Consider the following 26569-nt stretch of genomic DNA (forward strand, 5'->3'; position numbering starts at 1 on the left):
ACACTCCAGCGCTCTGTGTGGACCGCCCCGCCAATCACACTGCAGCTTGGTATGACACTGGTTCTACGCTTATCTTAGCAAAATGTTTCCAGGTTGCATTTTTCTCAGAGGGCTGAATGCTGCTTTTCATTTCACTGATGTTTTTCAGCCATTTTACCACCGCTAGTCCGTAGAGTCCCTAAAAGTCACCACCCCCTCTTTACAGCCTGACTGAGAGTGCCCAATCAACAATCAGCGCCAGCCAAAGGAAACCTGTTATTTTCGACCCCATAATCATTTCCATCACATGCCTTGCTGTACCTCACAATGATTTGAACATTGAAATGACAAAGGGAACCCTGCTTTAAGATATCTGCAGATAGGAACCAAGGACAGCAGGGACAGAATTCATCAAGCGAGTGCTAAAACCCAAGCAGGAATCTTTCCTCAGCTGCAGCATAACCAAGCTCTCACCGCTCACAAAATGACAGCCTAGCTGATGAGAGGCATCACTTTCCTGGAAAGCTGTGGTGGCCTCAAACACAGAGAGAAAATGAGCAGGTTTCTTGCAAACATCCTATCTAATGGAGGCAAAATGAGACAATATGGGGCTGTACCTCTGCAGTTAATAAATGGGTATCACCAGAGATCAAGGCAAGAGTGCTTCTTGTGTACAAAATTTTGGACAAAACCTAGAGATACCTATAACTAGATAACTAGAGATAACTATACTCATACTTGGAGGCTAATTGATATTAAATTACCATCTTTACATTGCCACCATTACATATTTATTTGCAACAGTGCGGCCTTGGCCTCCTCCAGCTAACATACAACTTTAGCTAGCCCCGCCTCTCACTAGCAGCTGAACACATGGACAGCAGCACAGCAAACTCAGTGAAGCACCTTAAAGAATGACAGCCCGGTCTTTATGAAGAATTTCATGATATCAGTAAAGTTGTTTCAACAACAGTCAAGTATCAAACAACTGTCATAAATACTGACTTGGCCAGGGCACACGTTAATGTTAATGTTAGCTGTTTAATTATTGGCAGCTACTCATGTTAGCCACCTGTTAAATGATCGTAAAGGTATTGCTTATCAGCTTTAAACCAAATAAAGGTTACCTTGCTTTGTCTGTGAGTCCTGCATTTGGCTTCTTTTTTGCCAAACCCCCATGACACTATGACTAATAATAAAACAATAAATTTGATGTGGGAGTTAAGCAGCAGATGTTATCAGTTTTGAACTGCAGTGGTAATAGACATGTTAATTTAACAGGATTATGCAATTATGTGCCTCTAAAATATATTATGCTTCTAGGCTGAAGCTGAGAAAGGTAGATATCAGTAGCTAGAATGAAACAACAGCAACTTACCTTAATTACAGAATTACAGGAAATAAATAGAGCTGCAGCTGATTACATGTGCATGGACAATATTGTACTAATCTTTGTTTACAAAAACTATACCTCTTATTTAAGGTTAAAAGGTTATTTTCCCTCTGTGGTATCAGAAATGGTATTGAGTATTTTCCTGGCTATTGATATTGAGTTTGAAATTCTAGTATTATGACAACCTTAAATGTTACATTGTAGAAAAGCTGAAACTTACATTAATAAATAAAGTTTCTGATATTTTTCTATCACTTTAGGATTTAGCAGATGTAAAAATTGTTATAGAGGAATAGGGATTTGACACTGAACTGTAACTAGGATTGAAGGGAATGGATGAATATATGATCAATATTAAGTGCAGTAGAAAAAGAAAGGTACCCATCACACTTATGTTAATATATCAGCAATTACCACTTGTTGGACTTGCAGGTAAATACACAGTGCCTAACTCTAACTGGATGTACAGTAGGTGATCAATATTATCTCTCTCTCCTCTAATTTCTAGTCATCTCTACACTGTCAGCTCTATAACAAAAGAAATGTATTTTTTTCAAGTCCCCAGGGTTGCTGTAGAATAGTTATCTATCAGTATATGATCTATTCATTTAGTCTTTAAGACTAAACGTCAACATCTCAAAAAGTGAGAATACTTGAATACAGAAAGCTGTATCTCAAGTGCTTATCAGTCCATTGTGACTTCGTTTTTTACTATTGAGCTCTGACCAGAAGAGCCAACAGGCAGCAGGTTTACCCTTTAAAATAACATTTCATGGGCGTTAGCCATGTGTTCAAATGGGAAAATCAAGTTCTGCAGCATAACTCGGTGGATTTCTCTGACTATTGATTCCCATCTCCTGAGAGGCAGAGGGATCGATCAGTGGGATTTAGACATGGGGGCCACTTTCTCAGCCCTCCCTCCTGGCCTGCATGCCGCATCACAGTTGAGCAAACTCCTCCTGACAGAAGGCTTATTGACATCTCTGAACTTTTCTTTCTCTGTCATCTTTTTTTTTTCTTAATGTTTCTGCACTTTAATGCTTCTTCCATTCTGAGTCACCTTACACTTTGTGATGTCCCCCCTGCTCGTGTTTTTGTGAAAAGGTGTTTCTTAAGGTAACAGCAACACATTAGTTATGAAACGTGGGGGGGAAATACCTCAGAGAGATGAGAAAAGAGTCTGAGCGGGAAAAGGGAAAAAAAAGGTGAAAAGGACATTTCCACCTCAGAGCGCACCACTTAAACAAATTACAACGGTCTGCAATCAAGGAGCTGAAATTACCAAACTGCTGGGTCACCACAGCAACCAGAAGTCTGATCAAAGCTGTGAGCAGCACAGCAGTTGATAGAAAAATGAAGGGAGGTAACAGGGGAGGAGGTGCTAAAGGGATGGGAGAGCTGAGGAGACGAGGGAAACTGCGGTCAAAACACAGGTTTAGATTTTAACTGTACTGGCATAAGACTAACAAATCAGTTGATCAGGAGTGTCTTAATCAGCACATATTCTTCAAGCACAGATTACCAGCTTTCCTATTCTATCTAGGGGTGCAACGATACACAAAATTCACGGTTCGGTTCGGTTCGATACTTTGGTGTCACGGTTCGATATTTTTTCGATACAAAAAAAATGTTCATGCCTTTTTAATTTGTCATTTATTAAAATTATAAATATATATTTTAACTCAAAAGTACAGTTTTTAAATTTAACCCTAACCCTTGTGCGTGTTTTTTATTTTGACAGCGAATGCGCACCTGTGGACCACTTATGTGCAGCCCTGGTTATATAGCTCGTCATATTGCAGCCACAGAAATTCTTTTGTCCATGAAACCATAAAGCTGCACTTTCTTTTTGCCTTATAGTCTGATTTGTCATAACTTCTCCGTTTTGTGGTAAGTAGAGCTGGGCGATAGAACGATAACGATATGTATCGCGATATAACTTTTACTCGATAGAGAAATTAAGCTATCGCGATAGACCTCGCCGCTCTTGTCCTCTTAAAAAAAAAAAAGAAAAAAAAAAGGTCAGCCAATCCAAATTCAGTAGCGCAGAGCCGAACCAATCACAGCCGCAGCGTCACGTCGTGTGACTTGTTACGTACAGCACAAGTGCCAAGCTGCACGTGTGTTTGTTTGGGAAGCAGCCAGCAGGTAATGGAGCCAGCGCGTAATGGAGGAAATGAGTGTGCCGACTAGAAAAATCAACCGAGCGTGACCGAAGAGAAAACAGATGATGGTTCCAATGCCGGAGAGATTGTCGAACGGAAGAGCCATAGAAGTTCCGTAGGGTGAAGGTATTTCGGCTATTTCAAGTCTGACAAAAAACAGAGTAGCGTGCACTGTAAATTGTACCGAAAGCAAGTCTGGAAATACAATAAATTGTTTTGGTGAAATGAATTTCTACAATACTGTTACTGTTAATTCTACTCTCTGCAGTGTTTAAATGCTTACATATACACACAGTTACTGTCCGTCCACACATACGACTCGGTTCTGCTTCTATGCCCCAGCTTTGTTTACTTTTTCCCACCGAGGCTTCTAGACTTCTGATTGGCCAACATTTCTGCACGGTTAGGAATCTAGCGCCACCTGCTGCTTTGGCATGTTCATAGCAGCGTTTTCCTTCATTTCTGCCTTTATGTGTGGACAGGATTATTTTTTAAAACGAAAACGGAAAATCTCCGTTTTCAAAAATACCCGTGTACGTGTGGACGTAGCCTCAGTCTCTGACTGGAAGCGCTAATTCGTCATTCGGCTTTTGTCAGACTAAAGTAACTGTTAAAACTGTTTGAAAAGCTAAGCTATACAACAAGGAGAGATTGAGAATTTCCTTTTAGTTCTCAGTTTATTTGATATTGACAAAGGTTAGTCAGTTTTGTCTGTTCTTCTGTAAAACAAACTAAGATTTATTTTTAGAATTAATATTTTGTTTCTAAGTGGAATTGACAATTTAGTAGTCTGTTTCGTTTGTTCTATTTTGAAACTTAAACGCTTTAGCGGCTGCCTTTTGTGTAGTTTGTAATATTTGCCTTTATTTATCTGAAAAAGTCTCATGTTCCTTAAGTACATCTACCCTGTTGAACTTATTATGGGAAATAAATATTTAAATAAAAACAAGCTGCTGATTATTTCACATTTTACTTGTGAGCAACGGCACATTTAAATCTTACAAATATAGTTATTTGGCTTATATCGTGATAGATATCGTTATCGCCTGAAATGAAAAAAACATATCGTGATATGAAAAAATCTCATATCGCCCAGCTCTAGTGGTAAGCTTTTCTTTGGCTGTCACTTCTTCACCCTGACCTGTCTTATTTGGCTCAGCAGAACTGAAATGCTTTTACACACGCACTCACATAAGCTCAGCGATTCTCTGCGTGATCAACCTCTCACATGTTTAAGCTGCGGGAGATTTCACTTGTCATGTTTGCATAGTAAGCTAACGATTAATAAGACGATGTCAGAGGAATTGGTGCACAAATTATCATCACTCACAGATCAGTGCTGTCGCTCTCTATACACAGTTCACACGATTGCAAAGTGAAAGCAAAAAAACAAGCGCAAATTCAAACGCGATTTCAATATTTCACATATTGACAGTGGCTCACCAATGCCAATGACATAATTACCCAGCTACATTTCTGAAAGAATGCAAAAGCATTGACATATATTTTTCCTTCCTACAATAGCCCGACGGGCAGGGAAGAGATAGATTTTGGTAGCCCGACTGAAAAAAATCGCTAGCTCCAGGACGTCGGGCTAGCGATATTGCAAGCCCTGTATCTGATTGAGGAATCACTCATCTTTGGAAAAGAGAGTTTATTACAGAGAAATGTCTCTTTCCAAAATAAAAGCTATACTATCCGCTTCTTCTGGGCTATATTCTCAGCAGCATAAGAAGAATCATGTGCTAACAGCTGTCTAAATGACTCGGCTAAAGTTAGTAGCATGCTTGTTGTTTTGGTCTTTGCACTAGGATGATGTCTGCGTAAATGTGCAGTCATATTCGTTGTGTTCCCACTAGTGCTTTCAGGTTAATCTCGTTGAAATGACCTTAACGCCACAACACGGCAAATCTCCGTTAACGAGCTACCGCCGATCGCCCGTGCATGGGGCTAGACGGCCAACACGTTAACGAGCTAACTGCGCTAACACACTAGTTCCCACCCATGTAATTGAGCATTGCATGGCACATCCAACATACTGTTTTACTTTAGTCCATGACTCGCTTACCTTTAGGGTCATACGTCACATGAAAACCAAAATAATTCCAAACGCCAGATCTGAATGAGGGTGGGGGAGGTCCATGTGTCTTGCTAGCTTGCCCTGCGCTCTTCCTTCTGACTATGCTGTCTGTGTTGAGCGCTCAGTGGATCTGCGCTCGACAGTGCAGCCTAGGCGGAGTAGTCGAACGCAGATTCACTGAGCGCTCAACACAGACAGCATCGTTGGAAGGAAAGTTGATAAAATAAATTACAAATGTTGTATTGTTCATACATATGCGTACCAAACCGAAAGCACTGTATCGAACGGTTCAATATCGATACGAATATCGTTGCACCCCTAATTCTATCCTATCCCTTTTATCCAATTTCCTATTCCTATTGTTGTTGTGGTTGTCACTGAGTATGAGCATGAGTTATGTTTAATCCTTATTCTACTGAGCCCCTCACACCATCACGTTTGAAAGGGAAGAGAAATCCTTTTCAAACAGCGAAAAAGCAAAATGTGTAGGAATTTCTGTCCATATATCCCATCCACATATTTTTCCCTTCCAGTGATGAGCAGATGGAAGGCCGTTCCATGGTTCAGGATTCAGTGATAACACTGTTTACGAGTTCCATTACGTGCTCGGCAGCCTGCGAGCACTCTGTCTCAGTGCAGCTATAAGGAAGTGGAAGGGGTGAAAGCTCACAATGGAAATAGATGCAGTTTATTTGTGACTATGCTTATCAGTGTTTGAAATAAGAACTGTGCGTTAAAAAACGGGTTCACACGGCTATATTCCAGACTTTTTTCCATCAGCCCTCTGCAGCGGAGACGTTTTGAGTTTGGTTCTGCTAACACAAGATGGATTCAATTTTTATTTACAAGGTCTGTAGCTGATGTTTGAAAAGAGGACTGGATATCCCATAAAACACAGAACCACACCAACAGTTTGATTACTGTTTTGAATAGCAAAAGCTATAATTACAGGAAAAATAGGCTTTATGCTGTCAGATTATGATTTGTAGATATTAAACTACAAAAAGTCCTGGTCTAATCAAGACTCACTGTCCCATCAAGTTGATGGCAGAATTTGATGTCTGAAAAAAGTTGAAATAACATTCCTTGTTATTTTCAGCAGCCCATAAATGTCTGGGAACTGAGAAGACCAGCTGCTGGACTCTTGGGTCTTCCTTGTGGTATTTTTTATTTCATGATGCAGCCAGTGTTTTCAGTTGTTGAAAAGTCTGGACTGCATGCAGCCCACTTCAGGACCTGGACTTTTTATCTAGGAAGCCATACTTCTGTAATAGATATAGTATGCGGTTTATCAGTGTGTTAGTGGAATATGCAAGACCTTTCCTGAAAAATCCATCTGGACAGGAGCACATGTTGCCTTAAAACCTTCAATACCTGTCAGCACTGATGGTGCCTTTCCAGATGTACCAGCAGCCAATTCCATAGGCAGTAATCCATCCCCATCAGAGAGGCCCAGTTATGACAAGCTGCATGTAGGGCTGCTCGATTCTGGCAAAAATGATAATCACGATTATTTTCACTGAAATTGAGATCTCGATTATTTGACGATATTTATTTAACCCTTTAAGACCTACCATAGAACCAAGTCCGCCAGAGCTTTTTTTTTTTTTTTTACATGCTGTAGTGCCATTTTTGGGAGCATTTCAAGTTGCTATACATCAATACAACTGTTATAGCCCATATTTTAATAATATGTATGCATTAAGTGACCGAGGACAAGCTGATGACTTAAGCTTGTCACTGGCTTGCCATCACCAGTGTGTGAATGGGTGGATGACTGGATATGTCCTTAGGGACTAGTAAAGCGCTATATAAATACAGGCCATTTACATAAGATGTAAGTACAACTCCTCCGGTTTCTTATGCAAAACTAATTATTGCGCTAGCTTACACGGTTCCGGTTCTACAGGGATTTAAAGGGTTAACAATAACAATGTATTGAATAATGACTTTAAAAAAATAATATAAAATAGTGTGCAAATACTGATAACAGTGCAAATGTTTGCAATATAAAAAATAAATGAAAAATGTAAACATCTATGTTTAGTGAACTTTGCAGTGTTGCTCTGTGGTGCAGCTACTACACCGTGGCAACGTTTACACACTATGTCTACTTGATGTCTGACTCTGCGATCCCATAATGTTTACACACCACTGAAGGTTTTTTTTACCTCTCTTTTCAACCAACGGCAGTCACTCTCCTCTCCAAATAACTTCTGCTTAGCTTTTTGAGCTTCCCTTGGGTCCTCTTAATTGTTGTGACGGGTGTTCGAAATGCAGAGAGGTGCGCTCGATTTGCCACACGGAGTAAAGCACGAGGGAGGGGCTAATAATCGGCTCAGTCATTTTTAATGATCGTTGAAAGCCCAGATCGTAATCGTGATTAAAATTCGATTAATTGAGCAGCCCTAGCTGCTTGGTCCCTACCCTCCTTTGTCCAGAGGATACGGTGTCTATGTTTTCCACAAAAAAGTCACATTTTACTTCTAAAAATGTTAATGTGAAACCACCTGAGGGCCCAAAGATAATAGGCATTTAAATATTAGTTTCTGGCCTTGTCCCTAGTTCACAGAGATTTCTCCAGATTTTCTGAATCTTTAGATGATATTATGCACTGCAGATGACAAAATCTTTAGTTTTCACCACTTTTAAGGGAAAAACACTATTCTGAAAGTGTTGCACAATTTTAGTCAAACTGGTTTTTGCTTATCATTACTTCAGAAAAACTCCAAAATATGCTTTTTATACCCAATCATATTGACCTGTTGCCAATTAATTCCAACTTTTTTTTTTAAATGTGTTGTGTCACAGAAATTCAAAATGCACTAATATTTTTGATGAAATAGCAACAAACTTCTATGTTTTCTGTGGTCCACTGTGAGTAAAGTTGTGCATATCATTCCATTCTGCTTTTCAGATAACATCCCAATATGTTTATTATTGGTTTTGTACATTTATAACAAGCTAATTTACTGTCAGAGATATAAGCATTGTCGAGTGCTTTGTATAACAGCTAAGGTTAAAATGTGCTTTCTACCTGAAGACTATTTAATGTGAGAATCATCTTGAGTGGCAGCTTTGACTTTAATATCAGTCCACTTAAATTATATATAATTTAATATATAATTTTTCCTCTTTTTAAAACTCATTAACCTTGGTCTGTTTTATGCCAAATTACTAATTTACTCCTAACTCCTGCACATATAAACAATTCTTAATTGTTGGCACAGTAGTGTGTGCTAACAAAAAAAAAATCGAAACGTCTTCCTTTTAGTTAATACAGTAAAATGAAGAGATAATAACAAGAGGCAAGTAAAACATTTTCAGATAACCACAGAAAAGGAGAAATAACACATAAGATTAACATGTAGAGAGGAGCCAGGGACAGGCACCCTTCATTTCTGTCTATTTTACCAGAATTTGAATGTGTCCAAGGCATCCCTCATAAGATTAATGTATTCTGTGGTTAATGGAGCTGGTTGCTTCGAGGGCTGGGCTGAGAGTCGCCACAATGATTCTCACTCATTTCCTCTGAAGGGCCAATTATCTCAAATAGAGGCATTATGAAAGGAGCCGAACTTGGTCAAGTGAACAAACCCTTGCAGCTCGCGCTCCCAGCACTTCAGGTCATGTTACACCTCTAAGGGGACCTATAGTGATTTAAGGACATTTAATGTGGCTGGAAATACTGACTAAATGTAGCTACTATAGAAGGGTGACAAATTAAAGAAAAAAAACACAGTATGTTAGTGATGTCTGTTGGTGTTGATTAATATGAGTATCTGAAATGCTACAATAAGAATGAAATATTGTTCTTGCAAATCCTTGGTGACGGAGAGATTTTTTAACTGGATTTAGGTCTGATGACTGAAAAAGGCCACACAGTGTGCTTTTTCTTATCAGATCATTTCAAGACCCCTCATGCCCTGTCATCCTGTAAGAGACCCCTCCCAGCACGATCAGAAACACTTTATATTGATTTGCACAATCCTTTCCTTTCAGATTATAAGCATGGCAGCAAAATGCCCCGACAGCATAACAAAGCTGCTGGGCTAGGGGTGGAGGGGGGTCAGGTTTTTCCTTTAATTTGTCACCTGTATGTACATGTGCTGAGAGCCATAAAGAGGTCACATGAATACCACTATTATGTATGAGAGTGGGTGGCTGAGTGGAGTTGAAGAGAGAGAAGCAGAGGGAGAGAGAAGAAGAGAAAGAGAAGGAGAGATTGTGTTGTCCTATGATGAAAGGCTTGATTGATTAGAGAGTGATGATTGCAGTAAATGGCCTGGAAGATGGCTCCATCTCTGTTTCCCGTTTTCTCCATCTCTTATACCTTCTTCCCTCACTCACTTGCTTTCTCACTTACACCTCTCTCACTCTCTCTCTCATTCCCGTCGTGCTTCTCTTTGTCACCCCCTCTTCTCCCTGGTTTCATCATGGCAACCCATCAACACAGCGCCTCTTTCTCTCTCTCTCTCTCCTAATGGCACAGCTATTAGTACTAATGCATTTCAAACATACAGCAGCTGCCACATCGCAATCTGAATGAAAGGACATGTCTTCCTCCAATCTCTCCAATCTCTGTCCTTTCTTCATCCAATCTTGTGTCTCGGTCCTAATGTGCTGCGCCTTATGTCAACTCTTCCTCAGATATATGACAGTGGTCATCAACAGCAACCTCTATACGTGATATGGGACGTGTGGCTGATAATAACATTGCTAATATACCTACAAAGTAGCTCGCCATATATATATATATATATATATATATATATATATATATATATATATATATATCTATATATATATCTATCTATATAGATAGATAGATAGATAGATAGATAGATGATGGATCCCGAATCCTCTCAGACATGACTGGAAAAACATTGTATGAGGTTTGTAAATTCTTGCATTCTTTATTTACTTGTTACACAGCGTCCCAACATTAAAACTACTAAAACCAAACTTTTTTTTAGCTCTAGCCAGAAGATTGCAGAACTCCCCAAAAGTGTTTAACAAATGTCTAACTCGCTAATATCCACACTGAAATATGAAGTCATAATTACGTTGTTGGAACAATATCTGTCCATCTCCCAGCCCCGTCTCTGCCAGTAGCAAAATGTGAAATATAAGGGAAATTAGGGCTGTTCGATATAACAATATATATCGGATGACGATATAAAAACGTCTATCGTTTCATTTTACACTATCGTTTGTTTCGCAAAATAAACTGTTTACAGCCATATTGTTTCATCGTTTTGATGGTCACTGTAGTGGCTATATTAATTTCTTAAAGTTCTCTCTTTCTCTTATATTTAATATAACCACACTAAGGACGGACAAGCGCCTGTTTTTATGCGTTGTAGTTAGCAACAACAACGGTAAAACCATAGCGTGTCCGCTTGTTTATTTTCCACATAAACCTTTCACAATAAAGCTCAAGATCCTGTTGAGACTTTTCAAAATAAACTGAATCACGTGAAAGATTATGCCGAGTATTTATGGATGAGAAGCAAAAAAGAGCCGTCAGATGCTAAAAAATAAACCTTACTCAAACGTTAGAACAGGCTTTTACCCGCAGCATGCTGAGTAATAAATACTCACAAAGAAAACGGCGGCTGTTACAACCTATGTCTAAAAATGTATCGTTTCATGCATCTGTTAAAACACTCGACTCCAGCTACATGACGCGCAGCTGGAAACACTTCCCGCAAGTCGAGCTGCCCGATATTCACAGAATTTACAGAAAATGTAAAAATTTTGTGATTTATATCGTTATCGGATGATAGATGTCTTATATCGGGATATGAGATTTTGGTCATATCGCACAGCCCTAAGAGAAATGTTTTTTTCATGACAGTCAGCATTGTTTTGTAACTGAGGTATACTAAGTAACTAAGATATATTTCATGTTTGTAGCACATATGTTTTCCAGAGCCTTTAGCAGAGGATGCATCACCATCCTGGGCAATTGTGGCTCAAGAGTTGGGAGTTCGCCTTGTAATCGGAAGGTTGCCGGTTCGAGCCCCGGCTTGGACAGTCTCAGTCGTTGTGTCCTTGGGCAAGACACTTCACCCGTAGCCTACTGGTGGTGGTCAGAGGGCCCGGTGGTGCCAGTGTCTGGCAGCCTCGCCTCTGTCAGTGCGCCCCAGGGTGGCTGTGGCTACAATGTAGCTTGCCATCACCAGTGTGTGAATGGGTGGATGACTGGATATGTAAAGCGCTTTGGGGTCCTTAGGGACTAGTAAAGCGCTATATAAATACAGGCCATTTACCATGGCAACTAGGGAAACTGACTTTTCAAAAAAGTGGCAATATTTTCAACTAAATCACCAAGTAGTTTGTATTGCCTAAAACTAACCAAGTAGTTTTTAATGATAATTAATGAATTGAACAAAATTATTAATGTATTAAAAATAGAAATTCCATTAAAAATCTTTGATGTGTATAATGCTAACTTGGCTCTCTGGTGTGAGCAGTGATTGAATTGCCCCACCAGCACCAACCCCTCTGACCTCTTAAGTGTGACTTTTTCACCTATTAAATCCGAAAAATGCTCATTTTCTCTGCATGGACAAGAATCAGTTCACAAATCAGTAGATCAAAATAAATTTGGGAAATTCATGTTTCAGAAAAAAAAAACCATAAACAAGTATTAGATCTGTATCTGGAAATATGACTTAGAGGTTGTGACTACTGCATGCACTACAATGAGATGTGCTGCGTCTCCAGATATCTACGTCTACATTTAAATTACAGGCCTCATTACGTCATTTTATCATATATGAAGTTCAAGTGAATCAGGAACTTCCAGATTTTGCTATGTATGGGACAGAACCTAAAACAGGACATCTGGCCCTTTTACTGCCCACCCCCAGTTTCTGAAAGAGAGCCAAATTCAAAATCACATTACCATTTCCAACTATGCAAATACAACAGATAATCACAGAATACAGCCTCTGTCTTTCAACAGCATATCTTATGTCTCATTTAATACACTATATTTTGATAATGGCAGTAGTTTTGCTGTTTCAACAACACCATTGTCCATAAGCCTAACGTGCCTGCAGTCTAAGCAGCATAACCTGACAGAAGAGATGGGGTATAAAGACTGGGGAAAACCTCCCTGCACATTTTAGACGAGACTATGTCCCATGTAAGTGGATATAATATAATTTTTGCATTTCTGTCATGCTATAAACATATAAAAGCGCTTCTATATAAAAGATTACAATTTTAGTGTGAAGCCAAGCTGCTCCAAAACCCCTCTAGCTGCAAATTCAGCTTCAAAAGTCGCTAACACGGGGTATGTATTCGCTGGTGTTCTGGGAGAAAAACCATTAAAAGCAATAAAACATTTCAGCAGCTACTTTGAGCGGGTAAACACCCAGGCAATCATATTACCAAGAAAAATGCACTTTCCTCTGCAGGACGGGATTTAAATGACACTCTAAACACCTCGCATGCAGACTTTCAGCAGTGGTCAAAGCTGTAAGACCCGGGACTGCTTAATCACTTCATTCTGATACAGAAATATTAGACGTTGCTGACGTTACTCTGAGCAGTTTCATAGTGCTCCACTGTCACGCAGCCAATTTTCAGTATACAAAACAGAGATATGTGATACTTGGCTCTAAAGATGTTGGTTCTCTTTGCCCTTAAGAGAAAAGCACAACAGCACTGAAATGACTCGAGTCGCCTGGGGATGACTCTGTTGCCAACACGGTAGCCGGGTGTCACAGAGCGATGGGCACCTGACCTTGAGAAATCAGCGGCAATCCAACACTTTAATGTCTATTTCACACACCATTTGATTCCAATGGATTTAAAACCCTGAACGACCATTTCAACAGTTGTTACGATCAACATTTTGACATCCATAATGTCCAGCAGTCGGGGTGGTCAGGCATCGCCTCTGCAGTTAAACCGGGAAAATGCTTGAATGTGTGTGTGAGAGTGAGGCGGGGAGAGAAGAAGTGAGGTCTTCCCACTGCATGGGTAACAGCTGCGATGGCAGCCGCTATGAGGAACAAGCGTGTCATTGAGTTTCTATGATGTCACTCTTTGGCGAGGCAAGCAGATGGGCTGGGCCAGGTACAGAACCTATCATTAATAAACACATACAAATGAATACCCACTCGCTGACAAACACAGCCACATTATGCATTTTCGACCCAGAGCAGAGAGCACGCGCACCCACACACACGAGCTCTACCAAAATGCACCGTCTCGCATGCATAAACACCTTTTCTCTTCATTTGACAGACTGCTCCACCCGCTAGTTTAAGATGCAACACATTTCGCCTAATATACCCAAAGAGCATGCAGCCCTAATCTAATTAGAGTGTCAGTCAGCAGAGTGTTCACCCAAAGAGAAATTAGGAGAGCACAAAATCTACAAACAGGAGAAAAAAAAAATCTTGCAGGGATGTGGCATATCTACCACCGCCACCACCTTTTTGTGATATTTTTTAATGGTTTCACAGTTGCCCCTGCTGAGATTCATTACCTGTTCTAATTATAAAGGCAAATGAAATCAGCTCAATACATTATTAATAGAGAAACACTATTAGGATTCATTTGCAGTATTTGCAACAATATGGTATATTCCAAATGTTTTCATGGCTGATTAAAGACACATAGGGAGGGGAAAAAAAAGGTTTATGAATGTGATGGAAGTGCTGAAGGTTAGAGTGCGAATGAGACTGGTGACTGGACAGAAAGAGATGCAAAAAATGAAGGAGAAAAGGCGAAAGAGTCGAAACAGAGGGACAGAGAGAGGTGTTCTGGAGGGGGAGGGTTAGTTTAAAGAGAGTGCTGGCTTTTCCACACGAGGAGGTATTGATGCCATATTGGACGGAGCTACTTATGAACAGGTGTGCTGTGCTTGGTCCCTGTGACCCAGGCTTCACTTCCTGCATGGTTACACATCCCATTGAGGTGCATCAGATCCGGGCAGGGAGAGGCAGGCATCAACCCCACTCAGGTCTAAGATGAAGGGACATCCACACTGCAGCTCTGTCCCTTGGACCAGCAGGGTGAGACGGAGGATTGCAGAACCAGCCCCACCCCAAGAGTACCGCTTTAGAGTGTAAGCAACCATGAATAAAAATGGACTTGCAGGGAAGTAGGCTTCATAATAATTATTCGTTTTAAAATCAGTTAAAGCCTTTTCTCAAATATCCCCCAGGAGGCGTGGGGTTAAAAATCCATTTGTGAGAAGTGTACCATGACATCGAGCTTGTCTCCCTGGAGACAGAGGATGTGACAGTAGGGAGTGTGCATGCGTCGGGTGAGGCTATATATACATGCATATATGTGTGCATTGTGTGTGCAGGGCATCTGAATGTTTGCAAATTTGAGAGTCACTGGAGCACACCGGCTCAAAGACACACAAGCCAGAGTAATACCGTTTCTCCTTTTTTAGATTTCAAGAGCAGATGTCTAGTATTTTAAAAGGTCAGCTGCAGGAGAATGTAATGTTCAAGTTACTACGGCCCGCAAAACAAAAAGAGCAAAAGCTTTATATACCATAAAAATAACAACCCCAGAAGTAATTTTCAAGCAATTTTAAGTAAGCAATTTCAGGGTGTATGGATATAATGCTATGGTCATAATGTGCATTACTGTTTTTTGTACTAATCACCACATTGTCTCTGTGATGCTGATCACATTGTCATCAAAGGGTTACCTTTAAAGGTGTTAAATTGAGGGGAAATTGGAAAGCAGATGACAGGAAGATAAACCAGTTTGCCTAGAAAAGAAAAAAGGGAAAAAGGCAGAAGTCTTGGAAAGGAGGGAGAGGAGCGGGTGTCCTACTTTACCGTCACACCATCTTGCCAGACGTGTTCCTTCTGAAGCTGCTCTGCTTCTCTGGCCAGTTTCTACAAGGTAGCAAAAAGAGAAAAAAAAATAGCAGTGTCAGTATCAGAAGTCAATAGAAAATTGATTTGTTTGTGTGTGTGTGTGTGGGCGTGTTTGTGTGTGCCACGGACAAACAGACAGAATGGAAATGGTGACCTTGTTCCCTATAAAAGCTGATGATTAGAACGGCAGCTGTCCTCCTTTAAGCACCGATCTCACAGCACCAGGAGATGAGCATTCAATGTTTCCCCTACCACTGCCCTATATCCTCTCCAACTTACAAAAAATAAAATAAAATTTAAAAGACAAATTAAAAAATAAATGTTATTATTATTATTTTTATCTGCACTGAAATAACAATTATAAGCAAGAAAATATCCAATTTTCATCGTCTCAGTCAACCTAAAAACTGTTTGTTCAGTTTGTTAATGCTTTATTAATCTTATACAGTGCACTCTCTGTATTACAGTGTAGAAAATATCACTTTGCACTTGTATCTTCAAATCCATGTCTGTCTAATTGACATACTGTATGTAGTCAAAACTTTAGGATTTAATATTTAAATAATATTCACACTTGTTGCCAAGAAGCACACCGAGAGTCCAAATCCCCACCAAGGCAACTCACACTCTGGTGATAATTTAAGGCAATAGTATCATATTTTGTATATATTAATTTAATTTTCTTTGTTCTTGTTAAGTGTACTTTAAGACGTTCGTAGTGCAGTAAAAACGTATATATGACACACTGTTTGATTGCACAAACACTATGTAGGAGTGGGTAATGGGTAATAGGTACTGATTTGTAAATAACTGGACATGGTTTGTGAAATCTGAAAGGCTAAGGCTGTGCCATATCATATTGCCCACATTAATACTTGATACATTTTTACCTGATATGAAAGTGTCACATTACAATAACAAACATATGCATATGTTCCATGGTGTGTACAACAACGAGACAAGCCCGGGCATGTCTGAGAGCAAGAGCCGCTTGTCAGTCTCCAACGGCAATTAGGTATCTAGTTCTGCAAACTTGCAACCCAAACGTAAACAAGTCAACCAAACATCGCTTGTTGCACTCCATTCGACAGTAAGTTCAAATGGTAGATAGAAATTTCTTATGTGGTTACATGATGGAAAAGCAGAGCTTTAAGCAACTGGTTAAAAATCTCAACCCAAGATACAACATCCTAGTTATAAAATATTTTTCACTTTTATTATGTGACAATATTGTGCAGATCCTGAAGAGTTAGCTAATTGCTTTAGCTCTTGTCAAACTGAAGTGCTACATAGTTATGTTATGCTTTCACTAAATAGTTCCAGGGCAAACACTACTAAAGCTACTTTTGTGCGTATATTCCCTTCATGCTGTGTTACTGGAAATACTGCTGAGTCACTGCTATTGCACTACAATGCTGCTGCTGGCTCCTTGTTTCAGTAGATTCACACTTTAAATTAGGAAGTGCGCCATCTATAACAGTAGCCCAGAGATAAGAAGAAGGATGGAAAAAGTCAAGATAACCTTTAACTAATTCCAGGTGAACCTTTGAGCCAAATTTGAAGAAAATCCCTCAAAGGGCTCAAAAGATGTTCATGAAAAAAGACAAAGATCATAGAAAATGGATGGATGGATGATTTTTATTATAAAATTATTATTTTTATATAAGATGTTATTACATATTGCACAGGTAATAATAATCTTATACTGCAAGTGTATCCATTTATTTGAGAGCTGAGACACAATGTAAACAAATGTGACATAGTACCATACGATGTTTACAATAAGTACTGGTGCTGATCCTCATCGCTCCAAACAAAGACTCATCTTGAATGGCTGTTTGTCAATAATATCCATATTTTTCCACGCATGCAGATAAGAGATGGACATTAACTTGAAAGGCAGTGTTTGCTATGATTTAAAATTGTTATCTTCAGCTGCAGTCAAGTTAAGAATGCATTATTTGATTTAGTCCATATTGACAACAGAAGTTTCTGTGCACCATGACTTTTATATTTAATGCGCACATTTCTTAAACACCAACGCGTATGCTTATCTTGTTAAACGTTCGAACACCCTGGCAGCACACACTTCTTTTTACTGTTTTTTTTTCTCTCTCAATATGCACAAATACTCTCCATCAACACAGACAAGGGTCACCTTCGTGATAACGTCAAATATGAAACTTGATTTCTTTCCCCTCATGCAGTGAAACAACAACGGCCAAATAGAAGAGTTGCTGAAAATCGTGTCATAAAATGTCAGTCAAAAGTCTGACTGAATATAAAGTGTTTTAACTTGAGCTTCTGTTACTATTCTGCTGACATACACATAATATTATCATCTTAAACTGATATTTAGCACCACTGCCCGTGATGTTCTTTCATGTTCTAACATCATTTGCTATGATGTGGTTCATCCCTGTAGAAACTTCTCTTATAGGAAGTCGTCCAAGTGACAAATACGCCTCCTACCCCACAGTGAAACTCACCCTCCTTCCCTCTTGTGCTTCAGTATCTAGGTTTCCCCAGCCCTCTAGGGGGCGATGTTATTTTCGTCACAGAATAGTGTGATCAGCCACAAATCCCAAGGCTCGAAAAATTACTAACCCTAATTTAGACCCCTGCTGCAAAGAGATCTCATTCATTTGCGGAGCTACACCGAAGGAGCCTGTCCCCTGCTATGAGAGCCTTTTTATCTACAAAAAACACGCAAGACATAAACTGTCATTATAGTGGAAGCTGTCCTATTTCTATTAAGTGCCCCGCCCACCCCATTTCTGCAGAAACAATACATCTCAATGCACGCACACAAGCTCTATGTGTGGTCATGCGGGATGTTAGTAAAGATAATTGCTTCGCTCTAAGCATGTACACAATGTGATATCACTAGCATAATTTGTGGCGTGCGGTAGCAATAAATCTGGATCTTTAAAGCCACTTTTGCATTGTGCTATTAAGCACCTGAATAAGCTTTTAATAATGATTTCATTCATTTCCTGTTGAGACAATAGAAAGCTAAAACAAAGAAATAAGGATCTAATTAGCTTATTGAAATTATTACCAGAGTCCATTATAAAAAGCAGTAATTGCACAGCTTTTTGTTAAGGACGGTCAACTTCGCTAAAGGGCAGCACCACAACAATAATCTCATAGCTATCAGCACTCCCATATTCAATTCGGGACAAACAGAGGAGCCAAACAAAGATTTCACTACACTGTGGCAGCTCAGAGGTTAGCCACATGATTTCAAACTCTGTCTCAACACATGGTACACGTAAAGCTTTTCATTAATATGCAAATATTTGTGAAGATATAGTAGCAAGTTGCATTTTCTTAGCAGTCTTTTCTCAGTCCTCTTTTATGATCTATGATCTAGCCATTCCCCTCAGGATATAGTCTGTCAGTAAGAATCTCGACTTTGTTCCTTCAGAAAATCCATTTCCCACCCCATGAGTGGCCAACACATCTTGTTTTTCCAGTTCTCGGTTTTCTCCAGCTGCCTTTCTCCTGGTCTTCTTCCTTCCTCTCGTCCTGGTAGGCAAACATTTCTCTGGGATCCTATCGCTTCTCTCGCTGCTTAATGCAGTCCCCGCTCCAAAACAGCCATGTGTCTTCATGTGTCTTTCCTTCCTCTGTGCTGGCCCAGATGGATGGGCAACACAAACAGCCAATGAATCACAGTGAGAGATGTGGGAAGGAGGGGGGCAGGGATATATCATCTATGCTGGTGGCTGGAGCCCAAGCAGCTTAGAGCACTGGATGAGCATAGTGAGATCAGCGCAGTACAGCACAGATAAGCCCAGTACAGGCCCACACAACACAGAAACTCAGCTACACTACAGCATGCAGGCACAAATACATCAGGACAGTCAACAACATGAGCGTGAAGCGCTAATGTTACCGCTATTGTAACCTTGACACAAAACGCCTCACATGTTGGGCCATTTGTCACGCAGTCGTCGGGCAAGGTCAAGAACCATAAACACAACTCTGCGATCTGTAGTGGCGTTTGAAGTGCTTCTACCACTTCTGCAGACTTAAACAACACGCAGTGGAATCTGTCACGTATGGGAACATTGTACGTAATAGCGCAGGTGACAGCGTAATTGTGCAAACAACCAAAGAGCAGACAGCAGCAGCTTGCCGATGCCTCCGCTGTCGTAGAACGCTGCCGGCGAAGAGCCGCGGTCCCTCACTGTGAACTCACAGAGCAAGAAGACGGCGAGAGAGAGAGAGCGGGAAAAAAAGTAACGAAAAGCTCAGCATGAGACGATTAGGATCTTTAATATTCATAACTGTTAAGTTTCCTCTCTTCCAGAGGGGAGCGGTTTAATCAGTCAAAGTCATGTTATTTCTAAAGGAATGACAGCACACCAGGGACGGGCAGCGTCATGCTGTGGTGAGCGCCAACTCGACACTGGGCCGCCGTAGCCTGTTAGGCCTTTCCACTGAGCATTAACTTAAAGGGCACTCAACACATTGCCGCCTGTGTGATCTTAAAAAACAGCCTCACAATGCGTGTGTTTGACCGCGAGGACACTTGAGAAAACACGACACGGACTGTACATGTGATGGCGGCTTTGACTAAGGTACTCGACACATTCTCAAATGACCCCTTTAGCTCGGTTTATGCGAACACTTAAGTCACCTTGGAGACCAAAAGACTGTGAAATGACTCTGCTGAGGTCACTTAACCTTCTCACTGCGACTAATACAGCGAGGGAAGACCCTTGGTACATTTTTCAATGAGAGTTTTTTTTAAAATTACAGCTGGCTGCAGACATTAAGGTAAGCCGGGTTCTTTGAAAACAAACAAAAAAAAATTTTCTAAATATAGAACCGTTTTCTCAAGGGTCCTTCCAGCAATGTTGAATTAAACATCAAACCACAGCATCTCTATAGTCCTCCCAAGTATCCTCTGACACATGCATGATAGAGACGAATTTCCAGCACTGGTAGATCTACCAAGAGACAGTTTGAAAGGCATGTCACAGCTCCATAAAATATTGTTGTATTAGGAGATAAGTACGATATGATGATTAGAGTTTGAGTACAGACTGCTGTTTGTTATATCTGCTGATAAAATACTTCTTGCACTCACAAGGTCACAGATGTGTCATGGCCCTAAGAGCTGCTCAGTGTGCTGTAGTAATGCAGGGAGACGTAATGTCATGCGGCAGTTAGTCCATTAGGGGGCAGCAGACTGAGCGCCAGCAGCAGCAGCAGCAGCAGCCAGTGGAGCCTGTCAGAGTGAGAGCAGTCTGCTTTAAGCTCTTCATTCTGTCTTCTCCACTCGGCCGGGATTAAGGCCAATCATAGAAATCACTGAGTCAGAACCGTCCCACAATAACAGATGGAGGGACTTTCCACTCCAGAATTTTAAAACATCACAGACAAACTCACTTTCACTCGGCCTCGCACCCTCGCCGCCACCATCCCCCACCGCCGCCACCATCTTTCATTCTCGCACCATCCTTTTATCTCTCCTCTCCGCTCGGCTGTTTTATCCTGCCATCATATGCTGTACTCCATTTCTCTCCATCTGTCTCAGTTTACTGCCCCCAAACTTTCTCCCTCCACTAAAGCCATATTAATTCCAACAACACACTCAAATCAACTGCAGAAAAGTTTAATTGACTTCACAGATTGGAGAATTTCCTCTGTGAAGTACTTTGAACTGGGAAAGAGCTGGAAAACTTATAACTTGTTTTGACTGCAACCCAGCCTTCTGACAGACTATCAAATTTCAAGATTGCCACGCAAAGTTCCTCCGAGGAGGACACTGATAATAACAATAGACGTTCCCCCTTTAGAGTTGCCAAACAATGTAAAAGTCCATAATGAGGTGCAATAATGACCCTTAATTCCAAGTCCCTGGTTGGTTAGCTACTGGCAGCTGGGTATTGTAGCCGCTATTAGCTAACTCTGACAGAGGATGTGCATGGATGGGTGGGAGACCCTGCCTTTGTTCTGTGATCCAAAGCACCCTGTGGCAGACCAGTTTGCAGAGGCTGTGTGTGTGTGTGTGTGTGTGTGTAGTGCTATTGTAGCATGTGCTGAGATAATCCCTGCCTTTGTTTCTCACCCATAATCTTCCTCCACCACAACGGAAATGTTAACACTGTCTTTTGCTTTTCCCCACTCATGGCAGCGCATTCCCAACTCCACTTCTGTTTCCACAGAGGCTGGATCTGGAAGATGTGAGATGTCACCTACCCACAGAAGCATCAGCTCACCAGCTTTTCAAAATCAAACATTCTTTTTTCTTTCTCTACACTCCACAGAGCCTCGCGGAAACACTACATTTCCAAAGACGATTGCCAGCATTGTGCGGAAGCTTCTGTGTAGTTCACTGAGACAAAAAAGGCAGCTGTCTTTACTCTGGAACAATAGCTGCTGCAAAGAGCTCCTGTAACCTCACAGTGGTTCTTCAGCGTTACGCCAAAGGGATCGACCTTGATCATAAACCCTTGTGTGCTAACAGATCTACTTCTAAGTTTATGATATGGATATAATCAAAATACGATTATGATAGAAGCAATATCACAGGAGCAAACGTGCTAATCTAATATATTACTGACTGCTGAAGTATCTCCATAAAAACAATTCTCGCTAAAAACTAATTCTCTTTTAATTGGGATGCTCTTTGTTTCATTTGAGATACACTCAAAATAATATGCATTTCACTCATTAAACCACAGTGCCTTTGAAGCTAAGTGGCAGGCTCATCATAGCACAGAATGAGGCCAAAGACCATTGTGCTACACATTATCATTCACTGGAGCTGCTACCACTGCAATTTCAATTAAACCTCCTATGGTATAACTGCTACAAACAAGCTCTATGTAGATAAAACGCATGCTTTCAAAACTATGAATCCACACAAGTCACCGTGCACCAATGCAGCACGCGTGCGTTACGGTAAAACAAGGTCACTGCAAGAACATGCCATAGAGATCTGCAGCCTTGAATGCTCACAGGTAGCCATGATTCCTACATGCAGAGGCCAGCAGGGGGCTCAGGGTGAGCGTGCAGACTGAGCAGTGTGTTGATGGGGCCAGGATCAGCTCAGTGACATGCGAGTGTCTGGCTGGTTGGGCTCACTGTCTATTGTTTGACAGATAGTCGCAGACGTGCCCAGCCTTTCCTGCTGTTACTGGCATCAACCAGACACAGGAGCAGAGAGGGAGAGAAAGGGAGGAAGTAACATTTCAGAAAAAAGGTTCTCCAGCAGCTCATAAAGCACTGACCTTGTGGGTGACTTAGACGAAGAAAGCTGCATACTTGTTGTCTAGTAAAAAAAGTGGTGAATAAAATCCATAAGTCAAAAAGAAGAAGCCCACTGACGTTCCACAAGAGAAAAAGTGAGCACATCACTTCCCTTTTACGTGGCACAAATGTTAACATGTTCATGGGGCTTCATAGACGACCCACATGTTGCGTCCACCTCCTCCTGTGTAGGTGGAGTGGGTGGGAACAGCATCATTAAGCATGTCTTCAGAGGTTAGAGTGACATAAGCATGCGGCATCACAACCAACAACAACAGAACAAGACAGAGAGCTCATGTCTGTACTCCGCCGCTGTTCTATATTTCAGCAATCTGTTATTTGTGTCGCATCATGACAAAAACCCCAATCATTGCCAAAACACACACGCACACATTATGTAAAAACACACACGCAAACATTTAAAATGAGCACGAAAACAGCGGCAGCTGACATCTTGAATGGAAGACAAGCATGATTGTACATGCACACGCTAAGGCGCACTTTTAATCACCACTGGTCACGCGGCGCACCGACACAGACTCCACTGAGATGTATGTTCATACTGTACACTTGCAATCAGACCAAAAGAGCCCTCATTAATCAACAGGCAATCAGTTATACAAGCATTTGTATGCTGTGTGTCCCTTCTCTGGCAGACGTACGCTGAGTGCTGGGCTTGGATGGAAAAACAGTTGGACAGTCAGATGTGTGTTGCTGAAACAAATGAGACAATGTAGACCATTTAATGGGATGGAGACGAGCAAACAACCAAAGCTTGAAATTGTGCAGAAACATGCAATAGCAGTGGGGGGGGGGGGGGGGGGCAGTCTGACACCACTAGACTCTCAGTTAATAAGCATCAAGATCTGTTTTGTGAAATACTAAAGCTACATATGTTTTGATCACTGTGCTGTGGACTATTTGAAAATAATTACAAGATAAAACATATTTGGACTTGTTTGGGCGTGCGATGCTTTATTGGCACATCTGATCTGGGTGGGTGAATCAGCATTAAGTTTGCATGAACATAATGTTGATTCAGTTGCCATATAATTACTGTTATTTTGTCCTCGTTTGCTGATAGAGCAAGCAAAACAGTTCCCACACATAGTTGTAGTTTTTTGCTTGTTTTGATCAGATTGTAGTTTTCTGGTTAATATGACTAAATAACCCTCGAAAGATTTTTAGCAGACATGCACAACGTGTATCTTACCCGTTAACTAAGAGATGAATCTCTAGTTATTATGTATGGGCTCCAATCAGGTTAAGCCCGATCGATGTAGGATCTTTAAGATCGATACCGATATTTGGTAAAATCTGATATCACAGCCGAAATTTTTGTTCCTTTCACACACGTGAAAGATAAAATAATAAAATGATTTTTTAATATGTGTTTCATAGGACTCCTTACTAAAATAATATGAGAGGACAGTTTAAAAAAAATCTTGTTTTATTGTTATCATCATCCAATTAGCCCTGCTGTTGAAAATTAATGAGTGGCCTCTGGTGGACAAACTGTGTAACAGCAACACTCGCGACATGGCTAAAGGCAGTTTCTCATGCCTCCTCCTTAGTTTTTAAAATGTCCATTTATCTGCCAATATAAACAAAGACACCAGTATACTGTATTGCCACATAGCTAATATATCGGGAGGATGTCACTGTCCTATTGCCCCCATGCCTCCCAGGAATCATCGGACTGCCCATAAAGCCATTCTCCAGCTCTTATTCTTAAATGCAAACTAATATCTAACATCATCACCTGATATAGTTAATGTCTGGAGGTTAGGGTTGCATCAACATTGAATCTAATGTACTACAATATAGTTTTTTATGTTATGTTTTAAATATATTGATGCAGAGATGAAAAAATAAGAAAGACGGGGGAAAAGAAAGAACAACAAGAGGAGGAAAGGCTCTTTTTATTTTTTTGCTTAGAGCCATACCAATATAATCTCAGCCCATCAGCTTAGCTTGGCTCGTCTCACCTCACCTTTCCACAGCGATGTCTGCAGTTCAAGGGCAAACTGTATATTTTTTCTGTCTATTTTTGCCCTTTACTTCAATCAGCTTCCCTCTTACTTGAAGATTACTGATAGTTTAATGAAAAGAGTTATACTGCGGGAGCTTATAAGGGCAGTTCTAATTCAACTAAAAGGCCACGATGCGTTTCCTAAAAGCTATTTTATGTCTTGCAGATTTACTTTGCTCCCTCCCTTTCGTCTTTACGGCTACAAAGGGAAAATGTATGCTTCCTGACAAAACCACTGTCAGAGTGCAAGAAAGCTCAATGACAGCAGTTGGTGTTTGACAAAGTATATCACTGACAGCGCACGGCAGGTCAGTTGTTGAGGATTTACACATGTGAACACATGAATACAAACCTTCAGTCATATTTATCCATGCATACACACACGCACGCACGCACGCACGTGGACACACACATGCGCACATACCCTATCCAGTATTCCAGCAGACATAAGAGAGGAAAAACATGCAGACACGGCTGTCTCTCAAAGCAATTACAGCAGACTGAAACCAAATTAAATTTGAAGCCTAGAGCAACACTAGCGACTGAATGTCTATGACAGATATGACAGGGGAGGAAAGGGAGTGCTGCGGGACCAAAGGGTGGAAGACATGATGAAGAGAACGCCAGGTGTGGGTCAGAGAGGAAGAGAAAGCTACTTGGATAGAAGAGCAAATAGACAGAAGTGGGGCAGAGAGCTGGTCCCACGCAGAGAGCATCGGGAATGAACTCAACCGAGATTTAAAGGACGGTTCAGATGGTTTAGAACGCGTTAGCTCAAGTTCACTGCAGACACGTTCGAAAACACGCCATATGTTGTTGGACTGATTTGGCATCGTCTGTATAATAATTTCAGGAATTAACTTGGAGCTTTGCTTAAAACAGTAAATGTTTACCATAAAATTTCACATTTGCATCTGCTGAGCAACACTTTTTATCCAGTATATAAAATTTTGTCAATGACATACTGCAACTGTGACAGCACCCCCCACCAAAAAAAGTGTAGAGACCCAAATTGTATTATTTAACCGACAATATTATCCATATGAGTAGCTTTCCTTACTCTAATAAAAGTAATGGGAAAAAGAAAAGCTTCTAAAAGTTTGGAACTCATTCTGAAACCATGTGGTATGCTTTGGGACAAAGTATTGCAATTAATTGAGTAAAACATGCAAAACTCCTACAGTTCACAAGACTTCGCCAATGGAATTCCTGCTAAACGTAGTATATTTTACAACTTACCAAGTAATTATTTATTCAAAAATAATTATCTGAGAAGGCAACAAAAACTACAACACTATGAAAACGCTGAAATGAAAATGTTCTTTCATTGAATAATAAAAGCACTTCTTTTAAAAAAAAACTGCTTTAACGCTGGAAACTGATGCCACGCAAGTAGAATTATACTATCTGTAGACCACTTAGCAATCACAAACATGCGCTCGTTACAGGCATACAGATTAGCTCAGTTTCCAGTTCTCCACGAGATATCATTTCACCATTTTCATTATTCTAGTCCAAGAAATGACAGGATTAGTTGTGGCGGCTTTTAAACATCTGATGTTATCTCGCTCTCCTGGGTGAACAATTAATCCCCCCTTATTTCCCTTCTTCTCATCACCCTCTCTCTCACTCCCCATCCAGGCTTTAACTTGCCTTCTTTTCTCTGTTTTTTCTTTTCTTTTTTTTACTAGAGAGAAATAGAGCTAAGTGGCCTGATGTTTGAGCTGTGTAAGTGGACACAAAATTAAGTTTTTATAATCACTAGTCAGTGCCCCACAATTGGTG

The 26569-nt window shown here is 40.6% G+C and overlaps 1 protein-coding gene across 5 annotated transcripts in view; it reads right to left on the minus strand.

Moving 5' to 3' along the window:
* The window catches only part of cacna2d2a (calcium channel, voltage-dependent, alpha 2/delta subunit 2a), a 182875-nt gene that overhangs the window by 73473 nt on the left and 82833 nt on the right, over positions 1–26569 (minus strand). For all 5 annotated transcript variants that reach the window (XM_026167545.1, XM_026167551.1, XM_026167547.1 and 2 more), the window contains one exon: positions 15442–15501. In XM_026167545.1, the coding sequence (XP_026023330.1) occupies positions 15442–15501 (60 nt within the window). The remainder of the gene's footprint in view (positions 1–15441; positions 15502–26569) is intronic.

The sequence above is a fragment of the Astatotilapia calliptera genome, chromosome 5 (genome assembly GCF_900246225.1).
Source record: "Astatotilapia calliptera chromosome 5, fAstCal1.2, whole genome shotgun sequence".
Lineage (NCBI taxonomy): Eukaryota > Metazoa > Chordata > Actinopteri > Cichliformes > Cichlidae > Astatotilapia > Astatotilapia calliptera.